We start from the raw sequence: 13,763 nt of genomic DNA, 5'->3' as shown, positions 1-13,763 counted from the left end.
CCGTCTCAAAAAAACAAACAAAGAAACAAAAAATTAGCCAGGTGTGATGGCACTCGCCTGTAATCCCAGCTACTCGGGAGGCTGAGGCAGGAGAATCGCTTGAACCTGGGAGGTGGAGGTTGCAGTGAGCTGAGATGTGCCATTGCACTCCAGCCTGGGCACAAGAGTAAAACTCTGTCTCACAAACAAAAAAAGGCCGGGAGTGGTGGCTCATGCCTGTAATCCCAGCACTTTGGAAGGTCGAGGTGGGTGGATCACGAGGTCAGGAGTTTGAGACCAGCCTGGCCAACATAGTGAAACGCCGTCTCTAACAAAAATACAAAAATTAGCCGGGCATGGTGGCGCATGCCTGTAGTCCCAGCTATTCGGGAAGCTGAGGTAGGAGAATCGCTTGAACCCAGGAGGTGGAGGTTGTGGTGAGCCAAGATCACGCCACTGCACTCCAGCCTGGTCAACAGAGCGAGACTCTGTCTCAAAAAAAAAAAAAAAAAAAAAATGTAGAGACGGGGTTTTGTCATGTCGGCCAGGCTGGTCTCAAATTCCTGACCTCGTGATCTGCTTGCCTTGGACTCCCAAAGTGCTGGGATTACAGGCATGAGCCACTGCACCTGGCCAAACTCTATGGAAAACAGGTTTTCATAGAGTGTAGATAGTTTAACACTTACAGCTAATACTTATATCACGTTTATTGTGTGTCAAGCACTGTTCTGAGTGCTTCTGTACATATAACTCACCTAATCCTTGCAACAATCTCTGAGGCAGGTGCTGCTGTTATCCTTGTTTGACAGATGAGGAAACTGAGGCTCAAGGAGAGATGAACACCTTCCCCAAAAACACAGAAAGTAAGCAGCAGAGACAGGATTTGAACCCAGGCCCCGAATCCCAATATCTGGCCTCTGAACCACCACTACTGTCCTGTTGATTTTCGCACATGTTTTCATATCTGTAGAAAAAGTCTGGAAGATTAGACACCAAAATATAACTGGTGGTGTCCTTGGAGTCCTCCAAGTGGGATGATCATGGGGACTTTCATTTTCATGTTTCCCAAATGTTCTGCGATGACCAGGTATTACCTGTCCATGCTGAGAAAAAAGCTGCAGACTTAGCAGAAGGCCTTGGTAGTGACTCATCCCCTCAAGATCTCTATCATGTCCCAACTCTAAAGGGTCTGGTTGAGACTGGGTACAGTGGCTGACGCCTGTGTTCCCAGCTCTTTGGGAAGCCAAGGAGGGCGGATCACTTGAGCTCAGGAGTTTGACACCAGCCTGGCCAAGATGGTGAAACCCCATCTCTACTAAAAATACCAAAAAATTAGCTGAGAGTGGTGGCACATGCCCTGTAGCCCCAGCTACTTGGGAGGCTGAGGCAGGAGAATTGCTTGAACCTGGGAGGCATAGGCTGCAGTGAATTGAGATCACACCACTGCACTCCAGCCTGGGCAACAGAGCAAGACTCCGTCTGAAAAAAACTAAATAAAATAAATAAAGGGTCTGGTTAAATGCCGATTGGTCAACACCTTAAGATATGGCACTGTCATGGAACAAAAATGTCTAAGCTGGAAGGCACCTTAGAGTTTAATTCCTGTTTCTCTTGTATTACCATCACGAGTAAGGAAAGTTCAGCCCACAGAGAGTCAGGCTGTGGCTGAGTTCCTGCTGCCACCAGCCACCAGGGGTGGCCCTGGGCTTCTGTTTTCCCATTATGTCATGCTGCCTCCCAAGATGGGAGAGTGTGTGGATGACCAATGCTTCGTGGAGGGAGATGGTCCTTCCTTTTCCATCCGTTCTCTTCTCTGTATTGCTAGAAGCAGCCCCTGACCCAGCTGACATCACTTCCCACTGACCAGCAATCTAGCCTGGGGTTTCCAGTGACTAACATAGCAATTTAGGAACTTCCTATCCTAACGGGGCACTTCTCCTGGAGGCTTTCTGTGTGCAGGAGGCTGTCACCAGCCCATTTTGTCCAAAGGGTAGGAGATTGTGCAATCTGGTCGCAGCACTCACTGGCTCTGAAATCTTCTGCGGTCCCTTGTAACTCTTAGGATCAAGTCCAAACTCCAAAGCTGGGCATTCGCTTGAGGGTCTTTGTTATGTGGTCCTGGGCTTCATCTCTTGCCTTTCATTCTTCCACTCAGCCCATCTATGTTTATATTTTCTTTTTTTTTTATTTTTTTGAGATGGAGTCTCGCTCTGTTGCCCAGGCTGGAGTGCAGTAGCACGATCTTGGCTCACTGCAACCTCTGCCTCCCGGGTTCAGGTGATTCTCCTGCCTCAGCCTTCTGCGTAGCTGGGACTACAAGTGGGCACCACCACGCTTGGCTAATTTTTGTATTTTTAGTGGAGATGGGATTTCACCATGTTGGCCGGGCTGGTCTTGAACTCCTGAACTTAGGTGATCCGCCCACCTCAGCCTCCCAAAGTGCTGGGATTACAGGCATGAGCCACTGCACCCGGCTGATTACTCCTAGTTTAAAAAAAAAATGCCTTTCTCACTTCAGTAAACTCAGTGGAATACTGGTCATAAAAATCCATTTATGGGCCAGGCACAGTGGTTCACGCCTGTACCAAAAAAAAAAAAAAAAAAATTAGCCAGGGATGGTGGTGTGTCTGTCGTCCGAGCTGCTGGGGAGGCTGAGGTGGGAGGATTGCTTGAGCCTGGGAGGCCAAGGCTGTGGTGATCCATGTTTGCACCACTGCACTCATGCCACCTGGGCAACAGAGTGACATCCTGTCTCAAAAAAAAAAAAGAATTTTTAATTTTTATTTATTTTTAATTTTTATATTTTTGAGACTCAGTCTTACTCTGTTGCTCAGGCTGGAGTGCAGTGGCACGATCTCAGCTCACTGCAACCTCCACCTCCTAGGTTCAAGTGATTTCTCCTACCTCAGCCTCCTGAGTAGCTGGGAGATTACAGGCGTCTGTCACCACACCTGGCTAATTTTTGTATTTTTAGTAGAGACGGGGTTTCACCATGTTGGCCAGGCTGGTATCGAACTCCTGACCTCAGGTGATCCACCTGCCTCGGCCGCCCAAAGTGCTAGGATTACAGGCATGAGCCACTGTGCCCAGTCCCTGTGGTATAATGTTAATAAATAAGACCAGGATGCAGAATCTCAGGTGAGGCACGGTGGCTCACACCTGCAATCCCAGCACTTTAAGAGGCTGAGGTGGGAAGATTGCTTGAGGTGAGGAGTGCAAGACCAGCCTGGGCAACATAGTGAGACCCCATCTCTTAAGAAAAGATAAAAAATCGGCTGGGCACGGTGGCTCACGCCTGTAATCCCAGTACTTTGGGAGGCCAAGGCAGGCGGATCACAAGGTCAGAAGATCGAGACCGTCCTGGCTAACGCGGTGAAACCTTGTCTCTACTAAAAATACAAAAAAAATTAGCTGGGTGTGGTGGTGGGTGCCTGTAGTCCCAGCCACTTGGGAGGCTGAGGCAGGAGAATGGCGTGAACCCGGGAGGCGGAGCTTGCAGTGAGCCGAGATCGCACCACTGCACTCCAGCCTGGGTGACAGAGGGAGACTCCGTCTCAAAAAAAAAAAAAAAAAAAAAGATACAAAATCTTACCTGTAGTGTGGCAACAACTACTTCCAAAGACACATCTATGTAGAGGGGGTGATTTTTGGAAAGGGGAAGTACCCTAATGGCCTTAGGAGGGTGGTGAGATGCTGTGTAACTTTTCCCCCTGTATTGTCCATGTTGTTTTTTTTTTGGTGAACAACCATCAATTTTATGGTAACACACCGCAAGAAAGAATGCATTATTTTTATTGTTACTAGTGGTAGCTCCCTGCAAGTTTTGTCCTGTACTTCAGAACTGGCAAAGTATTTTTGTATCCATGGCTCTCTTGATCCTTATAACAGTTCTCTGAAGACAATGTGGTATGTGTGTGTGTTTTCATTCAATCATTCACTTAGCATATCTTTTTTGTTGTTGTTGTTTTTGGAGACGAGGTCTTGCTGTGTTGCCCAGGCTGGAGTGCAGTGACATCATCATGGCTTGCTGCAGCCTCCAACTCCTGGGCTCAAGTGATCCTCCCATCTCAGCCTCCTGAGTAGCTAGGACTACAGATGCATGCCACCATGCCTGGCTACTTTGTTTATTTATTTATTTATTTATTTATTTATTTATTTATTTTTAGACAGAGTCTCACTCTGTCTCCCAGGCTGGAGCGCAGTGGTGTGATCTCAGCTCATTGCAAGCTCCGTCTCCCAGGTTCATGCCATTCTCCTGCCTCAGCCTCCCAAGTAGCTGGGACTACAGGCGCCCGCCACCAGGCCCAGCTAATTTTTTGTATTTTTAGTAGAGACGAGGTTTCACTGTGTTAGTCAGGATGGTCTCGATCTCATGACCTTATAATCTGCCCGCCTTGGCCTTCCAAAGTGCTGGGATTACAGGCATAAGCCACCGCGCCTGGCCTACTTTGTTTATTTTTTGTGGAGACAGGGTCTTATTTATTTATTTATTTATTTTTTTTGAGATGGAGTCTCGCTCTGTCGCCCAGGCTGGAGTGCAGTGGCGTGATCTCGGCCCACTGCAAGCTCCGCCTCCCGGGTTCACGCCATTCTCTTGCCTCAGCCTCCTGAGTAGCTGGGACTACAGGCGCCCGCCACCATGCCCGGCTAATTTTTCTATTTTTAGTAGAGACAGGGTTTCACCATGTTAGCCAGGATGGTCTCGATCTCCTGACCTTGTGATCCGCCTGCCTCGGCCTCCCAAAGTGCTGGGATTACAGGCGTGAGCCACCACGCCCGGCCTACTTTATTTATTTTTTGTAGAGACAGGGTCTTGCTATGTTGCCCAGGCTGGTCTTGAACTCCTGAGCTCCAGCAATCCCCCCTTGGTCTCCTAAAGTATTGGAATTACAGGTGTGAGCCGCTGCACCTGGCCTCATACACTTGTTGAGTTCCCCTGACCAGGACTGGGACTTAACTGAGACGAATGAGATGCCCGGGGCAAAATGTAAGGAGGTGCTGATGCTCAGAGTCCTGCGGTGCCACCTGAAGATGAGCGCCTCCTGCATTTTTCTTCCCTAGGTGCCTCACCTGACTCACCCTCATCCTGGCCCCACCTCCACTCTGAACCAGGCACTATTCTTAATTCTGGGGAAGTAACAGTGAACCAAACAGGTAGAGCTCCCTGCCTACACGGACCTTCCATTATAGTAGGGGAGGCAGGCAGAGCTAGTACCCACCGAGGTTCCCACGGGCGCAGTGACTGCCGCAGGCTTAGCAGCAGCCAATGCTCAAGGCTTTGACCCTCCTGTCCCGTGGTCTTTCTCCTAAGTCATATGTACTGGACCCCATGGGTGTCCAGCAGAGTCAGCGTTGTAACTTGGGCCACCTGTGGACCTCAGCTAATGATGGTGTTTCCAGTGTGGAGGGGGTGGTTGGGGAGGATGTCCTGGAAAAGCCCAGCTAGTGGCTAGTGTGGGGACCTCTCCTGGAGGGGCTGCCTCTCTGACTCTAAGCAGAGTCCTTTCCCTCCCTTCCAGCCTCCTACGTGATCACAGACTTGACCCAGCTGCGGAAGATCAAGTCCATGGAGCGGGTGCAGGGTGTGAGCATCACGCGGGAGCTGCTGTGGTGGTGGGGCATGCGGCAGGCCACCGTCCAGCAACTTGTGGACCTCCTGTGCCGCCTGGAGCTCTACCGGGCTGCCCAGATCATCCTGAATTGTGAGTAACTCAGGGCCCTCCTTGGGTGGGGCCCATCACGCCCCTGAGCAGTTTCCATCCGTGTGAGTTGCACTCTCTGGCCTTAATACTTTTTTCCTCTTTTAATTAAAAAACGAATTTAATTAGTGAGTTTACCATGCACATAAGAAACTGGTAACAGGCCAGATGCGGTGGCTCATGCCTGTAATCCCAGCACTTTGGGAGGCCGAGGCGGGCAGATCACTTGAGGTCAGGAGTTCGAGACTGGCCTGGCTAACATGGTGAAAACCCATCTCTGCTAAAAATACAAAATTAGCTGGGCTTGGTGGCCTGCGCCTGTAATCCCAGCTACCCGAGAGGCTGAGGCAGGAGAATCGCTTGAACCCGGGAGGCGGAGGTTGCAGTGAGCCAGGATTGCACCACTGCACTCCAGCCTGGGCGACAGAGTGAGACTCTCTCCAAAAGAAAAAAAAAAGAAACTGGTAACAGTGGTTACCTGTGGGGAGAGGAACTGGGCTGCCAGAGAACACAGTATTGGAGGGAGACTTTACTGTAAATTCTTTCGTACCTTTTAAATTTGGGCTATCTGTTCCAAAAATACATACATTAATTAATTTAAAAAAACCCAATAGCTATAATAAAAATTCAAAAAAGCATGCAGTAAAAATGATTCATATTGCCTCCTTTCCCAAGAAAGTAATGATTTACATCCCAAGAAGTAATGATTGGTAAAAATTTCTGGCTTGTCTTACTAGAAATTTTCTTTGCATGGGCAAGAGTATTATATATCTGCAATCCCTTTTTAAAAAACTTTTTTTTTGAGACAGGGTCTTGCTCTGCTGCCCAGGCTGGAGAGCAGTAGTGTGATCAAAGCTCACTGCAGCCTTGATGTCCTGGGATCAAGTGTCCTCCTGCCCCAACTTCCTGAGTAATTAGGACTATAGGCACATGCCACCATGCCTAATTTTTCATTTTTTTGTAGAGATCGAGGCTGGTGTTGAACTCCTGGTCTCAAGTGATCCTCCTGCCTTGGCCTCCCAAACTGCTGGGATTGCAGGCATGAGCCACATCACCCTGCCTGCAACCCCCTTTTGATACAGCTAGTAGCACATCATGTATTGTTGTGAATTTTTTTTCACCTAGCAATAGACCTTGGGGACTGTTTCATATTGACACATTCTTTCTAATAGCTACATTGTATTCCTTTGACAGATGTTCTATGATTTGTTTGCCCCTATTGAGATGTGTTTATGCTCCTTCTAGCATTTTTCAGTTCTTTTTTTTTTTTGAGATGAAGTTTTGCTCTGTCTCCCAGGCTGGAGAGCAGTGGCACGATCTTGGCTCACCACAACCTCCACCTCCCATGTTCAAGAGATTCTCCTGCCTCAGCCTCCCAAGTAGCTGTGATTACAGGTGCCCGCTACCACATCCAGCTAATTTTTTGTTTTTGATATGGAGTCTCTCTCTGTTGCCCAGGCTGGAGTGCAGTGGTGAGATCTCGGCTCACTGCAGCCTCTGCCTCCTGGGTTCAAGTGATTCTCCTGCCTCAGCTTCCTGAGTAGCTGGGACCACAGGCACCCACCACCATGCCCGGCTAATTTTTGTATTTTTAGTATAGATGGGGTTTCACTGTGTTGGCCAAGCTGGTCTCAAACTCCTGACCTCAAATGATCCACCCGCCTTGGCCATCCAAAGTGCTGGGATTATAGGTGTGAGCCACTGTGCCCAGTCAACTTTTTGTATTTTTAGTAGAGACAGGGTTTCACTATGTTGGCCAGGCTGGTCTCGAACTCCCAACCTCAGGTGATCTGCCCACCTTGGCCTCCCAAAGTGCTGGGATTACAGGTGTGAGCCACCATGCCTGGCCATTTTTCTATTCTGTATAGTGTCATGATACACTTAGATGTATAGAGCCTGTTCTGCACACATGTAAGTGTAGCCATGGAATGGCTTTCTATTATAGTATTGGAATGTTTGGGTTGAAGGTTTTTGCATTTTAAGTGTTGATTGATATTTACTATTAACAAATTACCCTCCTCTGGGAGAATAGGATCATGTGTGGTGGGGACATATTTAGCTGGTAATACCTCCCTACCCTGAAGGGTGGCTGTGAAGTTGAAGAGGAGAATGTTAAGTGCCTGATGTTCAGCTGATGCTCAGCAGAAGGCAGTGGGGATGGGGGGCCTGGTTACCCCCACCCCTCCTCACATCCCCAAAGAGAACCCCTCAGTGTAGGGCAGGGAGCCGGTCTTCTGCAGGTACTTAACTGAGCACCTGCCTGGTGCTGCCCTAGGTTCTGGAATACAGCACAGGCAAAGTGACAGGTCCTCTGCCCTCATGAGGGCACAGTCTTGTGAGGAGACAGTTAATGCATAGGAAAACTAGTAAAGAAATGGGCAGGCAGGATACAGTGACCAGATAGGGGAGCCGCCTAGGACAGGGGGTCAAGGAAGGCCAGTGTGAGGATGTGAACCTGGAGGAATAGGAAGAAGACAGCCACATGACGCATTGGGTAAGAGCTCAGGAGAGAGGGGCCAGCATGTGCAAGGGCCCTGAGGAGCCAGTGGTAGGAGCCCCAGACACCTGGGGAGGAGCTGTCTTGTCTGGGGTTCCTGAGCTGGGAACCACCTGGCTGGACCATCAGACCAGATTCAGCACCTGCCTGTCCCTCAGGTCTTCTGGAATCATTGAGGGCTTCCAGGAGGAGGGACTGGGAGCAAAGGCCTGAGGGTGGGGGCCTAGAGAGCACCACCCTCTGAGATAAACCAGGAGAGCAGGGGATGCTGTGGTGGACCTGCAGGTGGAGAGATCTAGAGCTACAGCCCAGGCTGGGCTTTTGGGGGCATCGTGGGGCAGACCACACCAGTCACGGGGAGGCCAGTGGGGCAACGAGAACATCTCCTCCCTTCAGCTGCCAAGCAACTTTCCAGGCCTTCCTGTCTGGGGTAGGGAATGGGGCGATCTGGCTACCAGTGGGAGTGATGTTCCAGCACAGGACCGCGGCTGGGCCTGACTCCCCTGTGTGCCCCCAGCAGCATAGTGGTGGCTCCTCTCGAGTCATAGTCTTCCCCATCCCCTGGACTTCTGTCTCCACCCCTGCTGGCCGCCTCCCTAAGCCCACCTTCCTCCTCAGAGTGGACAGGGTCAGCTTCCCAGGCCACAGCCTCCCCATTCCTGGAACCCACCTGAAACCCCTCCCTGCCCGGTGCTCCTGAGCCGCAGCCGTTCCTCTCCTTACATTCCCCCTGCGAAAGTTGTCAGAATCAACATGGAGTGATTTTGTGTTAAAAAAAAAAATAACACTTGTCTGGGCATGGTAGCTCACGCCTGTAATCCTATCACTTTGGGAGGCTGAGGCGGGTAGATCACTTGAGGTCAGGAGTTTGAAACCAGTCAGACCAACATGGTGAAACCCTGTTTCTACTAAAAATACAAAAAAATTAGCTGGGTGCCTGTAGTCCCAGCTACTCATGAGGCTGAGGCAGGAGAATTGCTTGAACCTGGGAGGCGGAGGTTGCAGTGAGGGGAGATTGCACCATTGCAATCCAGCCTGGGTGACAGAGTGAGACTCCATTTCAAAATAAATAACCCTGACAAATAGAACTAGGGAAAGCCATGAAGGGAGGACTGTCATGCATAAATGCCCGACAACAATAACTGTCACGGAAGACTCTACAAAAACCACAACCTTGCATAAAGACCATTGTAACCACACACAAAAAATACTTCTGCGAGGACATCTGCCCAGCAAATTCCTATCCGACCCTGGAGACTGGAATCACTCTTGTTATTCAAGGATAGTTATCTCAAAACGGTTATGTAATCCTCTTCACTTTTCCTTTGAAAAACCTCCCTGGATACATGCTTAGTTTACTATGGCACGTGTACTCTCATTCCGATGCCTCATTCCCGAGTAAGCATCATTTTCTTTTTTTTCTTTTCTTTTTTTTTTTTTTTAAGATGGAGTCTTGCTCTGTCACCCAGGCTGGAGTGCAGTGGCTTAATCTCGGCTCACTGCAACCTCTGCCTCCCAGGTTCAAGCGATTCTCTTCCTTCAGCCTCCCGAGTAGCTGGGACTACAGGCACCTGCCACCACACCTGGCTAATTTTTGTATTTTTAGTAGAGACGGGGTTTCATCATATTGGCCAGGCTGGTCCTGAACTCCTGACCTGAGGTGATCCACCGGCCTTGGCCTCCCAAAGTGCTGGGATTACGGGTGTGAGCCACTGTGCCCAGCTACATCATTTTCTTTTTTTCTTTTCTTTCTTTTTTTTTTTTTTTGGGGGACAGAGTCTCACTCTGTTGCCCATGCTGGAGTGCGGTGGCACGATCTCAGCTCACTGCAAGCTCCGCCTCCCAGGTTCACGCCATTCTCCTGCCTCAGCCTCCCGAGTAGCTGGGACTACAGGCGCCTGCCACCACACTCGGCTAATTTTTTGTATTTTAATTAGAGATAGGGTTTCACCTGTTAGCCAGGATGGTCTGGACCTCCTGACCTCGTGATCCGCCCGCCTCGGCCTCGCAAGGTGCTGGGATTACAAGCGTGAGCCACCGTACCCGGCCTGTCATTTTCTTGTAGAAAGCCTCTCCTTGTTTGTTATTTAGGTTGACACCCCGAAGGCCAGATCCTCATTCTGGCCCACCAGAGAGGCCAGGTGGTTTCACAGTGCAGTGCTGGGCGGCGGGCCTGAGTTTCAGTTCAGGCTCAGCCTTGATTGTTTGGCTCTGGACAAGTCCCTTCCTTTCCCTGTGCCCCAGACCTCTTGACCCCCTTGTTGTCCAGCTTAAGTGTAGTCAGGAGCAGGGGCGGGAGTTCCAGCTAAGTCCACATTGGAGAGGGGGACAGTGGGGTGGGGCTGGCTCCAGACCCCGGTATTGCTCCTGCAGCTCAGGCTTAGACGTTGCAGGGGGAGTCCTGACGCCTGAAAGCAGAGAAGCACCAGGGCTTGAGACACAGCCTCTTGTTGGACCCTCACCATCGACATCAAAACCTGTTGACTAATCTCACACAGCTTCTTAGCAATGTGAGGCCAACAAACCATAGAGTGCGAAATTTCCAGAGATACACTCATCTCAGTGTGATGCCTTTTTAGGGGAACACTGAGTGCTTTTGAGGTGCTGGCAACCCCCGAGGGTCTGCTCAAAGGAGCCCCTTCTCCACCCAAGGAACCTGGCCAAGAATGGCCAAGGGGTGAAGGTCACACCTAGGTAGCCTGGATCCAGAGCCATCGTGCTTAAGTTCTTTTTTTTTTTTTTTCGAGATGGAGTCCTGCTCTGTCCCCCAGGCTGGAGTGTAGTGATGTGATCTCAGCTCACTGCAACCTCTGCCTCCCAGGTTCAAGCGATTCTCCTGCATCAGCCTCCTGAGTAGCTGGGATTACAGGCACCCACCACCATGCTCAGCTAATTTTTGTATTTTTAGTAGGGATGGGGTTTCACCATGTTGGCCAGGCTGGTCTTGAACTCCTGACCTCAGGTGATCCGCCTGCCTCGGCCTCCCAAAGTGCTGGGATTACAGGGGTGCGCCACTGCACCTGGCCGCCCTGTTTAGCTTCCACAGGGGAACTTCAGCTGCATCAGTCGCCTCTGAGTGCAGTGTTTGGGCGTCCAGGAAACACTAGCGATGCTTTTGCCCGTTGGCCTCTGTTCTGCTTAGAATTTTACTCAAGATCTGTGCTCTCCAGTTCTCACCGCCTCTACCCTCCTTTCTTGTTCCCCAGACCTCCTCTTTCTTCTAGTCCTGCTGATCAAAATTGCCTGAGGAAGACAGATTAAGGCTGGTTTCCACATCCACAAAATCCCTGCTGTTCTTCTGTTATGGGGGTCTGGTCATGTTTTACTATTGGTTTGAATTCTCAGGCAAGGCACTTCCCCTTTCTGTATCTTTTTTTCTCACTAGGAAAAAAAGTGCTGTAAATTCTTGTCACTTTTTTGAGGTGAATATAGAGAAGCATTTTAAATTTCTTATTCTACCTGGTCAGAGCCTCTTTCTTTCCCTAATTGTTTAATGTTTAACATCAGTTAAACATGCCTTTGCACTCACTTGCTTAGGATTGGTTATCAACTTGCTCACTGCCTCTGGCAGTTTGAGAACCTGACCTCTGCCCACCGCTTTAATTAATTAATTAATTAATTTTTTCAGACGGAGTCTTTCTCTGTCGCCCAGGCTGGAGTGCAATGGCGTGATCTCAGCTCACTGCAACCTCCACCTCCCAAGTTCAAGCGATTCTCCTGCCTCAGCTTCCCAAGTAGCTGGGGTTATAGGCAAGCTCCACCATACCTGGCCTAATTTTTTTTTTTTTTTTTTTTTTGAGACAGAGTTGTACTCTTATTGCCCAGGCTGCAGTGCAATGGCGTGATCTCAGCTCAGTGCAAACTCCATCTCCCGGGTTCAAGTGATTCTCCTGCCTCAGCCTCCTGAGTAGCTGGGAGTACAGGCATGCACCACCATGCCCAGCTAATTTTGTAGTAGAGATGGGGTTTCTCCACGTTGGTCAGGCTGGTCTTGAACTCCCGACCTATGGTGATTCACCCACCTTGGCCTCCCAAAGTGCTGGGATTACAGGCATGAGCCACCGCGCCCAGCCTTGTATTTTTAGTAGAGACGGGGTTTCGCCATGTTGGCCAGGCTGGTCTCAAACTCCTGACCTCAGGTGATCTGCCCGCCTCGGCCTCCCAAAGTGCTGGGATTACAGGCTGAGCCACTGCGCCAGGCCCTTTAATTTTAATTTTAATTTTTTGTTATCTCTATAGTAGTTCAAACAGATGCCCACTAATTTGTTTTTTTTTTTTTTTAGACGGAGTCTCGTTCTGTCACCGAGGCTGGAGTGCAGTAGTGCGATCTCAGCTTACTGCAACCTCTGCTTCTGGAGTTCAAGTGGTTCTCTTGCCTCAGCCTCCCGAGTAGCTAGGATTATAGGTGTGCCCCACTGCATCTGGTTAAGTTTTTGAATTTTTAATAGAGATGGGGTTTCACCATGTTGGCCAGGCTATTCTTGAACTCCTGGCCTCAAGTGATCTGTCCACCTCGGCCTCCCAAAGTGCTAGGATTACAGCTGTGAGCCACCGCTCCTGGCTGGATGCCCACCACCTCTTAAAGGGTGTTAACGATAAATTTGAAGAAAACAGTACTTGAAAACCCCACACACCAAAATTCCTGGACATGAAGTGGCTTCCTGGGGGACTTTCCTCTCCAGGGGATGTGCCTGGATGTGACTGTGGCCTTTTGAAGGCCATGCTTGAACTCAGTGGTACGACAGGGGCCCACTGGGGGCCATATCCCTGTACAGTCTCTTGAAACTGTGAACTGCGGTGGCTGCCTGGTCTGAATGGGTAGAGGGCTGGCTCTGTGGGTCTCTGTTCCTTGATATTTCCTCAGCCTTAGTTGCCAAGGCCATAGTTATTTAATTTGTCAAACACTGAATATTCTAAGAATTAGAATGGGCCGGGCGCAGTGGCTCAAGCCTGTAATCTCAACACTTTGGGAGGCAGAGGCGGGCAGATCACAAGGTCAGGAGATCGAGACCATCCTGCCTAACACAGTGAAACCCTGCCTCTACTAAAACAAACAAACAAACAAACAAAAATTAGCCGGGCATGCTTGCGGGCGCCTGTAGTCCCAGCTACTCGTGAGGCTGAGGCAGGAGAATGGTGGGAACCCAGGAGGCGGAGCTTGCAGTGAGCCAAGATGGCACCATTGCACTCCAGCCTGGCGGCAGAGCGAGACTCCGTCTCAAAAAAAAAAAAAAAAAAAAGAATTAGAATGAATCAGTACAGAAGGCTTAGAACAGAAAGCAGCTACCCATTCCTTGCCCTAGCAAATCTGCTGGCCAGAGTCAGCCCCTTTTTCCTCTTTTAGCCATCCATGTCTTGGTCTCCTCTATTAGCCTTCCAGGTTCACTACTGTAAAACAAGCGCAGACCACAGTGGCTGAGAAAAGACAGGCGTTCATTTCCCTCTCCTGTGACTGCCAGGCTGCCCCGGGCTCATGTGGCAGCTCCGTGGTTTTGTGGCCCAGGCTCTTTCTTCCTTACCGTTCTGCCAGTGTGTTCACAAGACTTCTCACATCTGAGATGGCCCCTCTGTGCCCCTACATGCACATC

The 13,763-nt window shown here is 49.9% G+C and overlaps 1 protein-coding gene across 4 annotated transcripts in view; it reads left to right on the top strand.

The window, feature by feature from the left end:
* The window catches only part of IRAK2 (interleukin 1 receptor associated kinase 2), an 82,175-nt gene that overhangs the window by 7,915 nt on the left and 60,497 nt on the right, over window positions 1-13,763 (top strand). For 2 of the 4 annotated variants that reach the window (XM_063630399.1, XM_063630398.1), the window contains exons 2-3: window positions 5,041-5,133; window positions 5,499-5,681. In XM_063630399.1, the coding sequence (XP_063486469.1) occupies window positions 5,041-5,133; window positions 5,499-5,681 (276 nt within the window). The remainder of the gene's footprint in view (window positions 1-5,040; window positions 5,134-5,498; window positions 5,682-13,763) is intronic. The other 2 variants (XM_055260534.2, XM_063630400.1) reach the window with 1 other exon arrangement.

This window comes from Symphalangus syndactylus, chromosome 21 (assembly GCF_028878055.3).
Source record: "Symphalangus syndactylus isolate Jambi chromosome 21, NHGRI_mSymSyn1-v2.1_pri, whole genome shotgun sequence".
Classification (NCBI taxonomy): Eukaryota; Metazoa; Chordata; class Mammalia; order Primates; family Hylobatidae; genus Symphalangus; species Symphalangus syndactylus.
The sequence above is the reverse complement of the archived record's forward strand: the minus strand, read 5'-3'. Positions and strand labels throughout refer to the sequence as shown.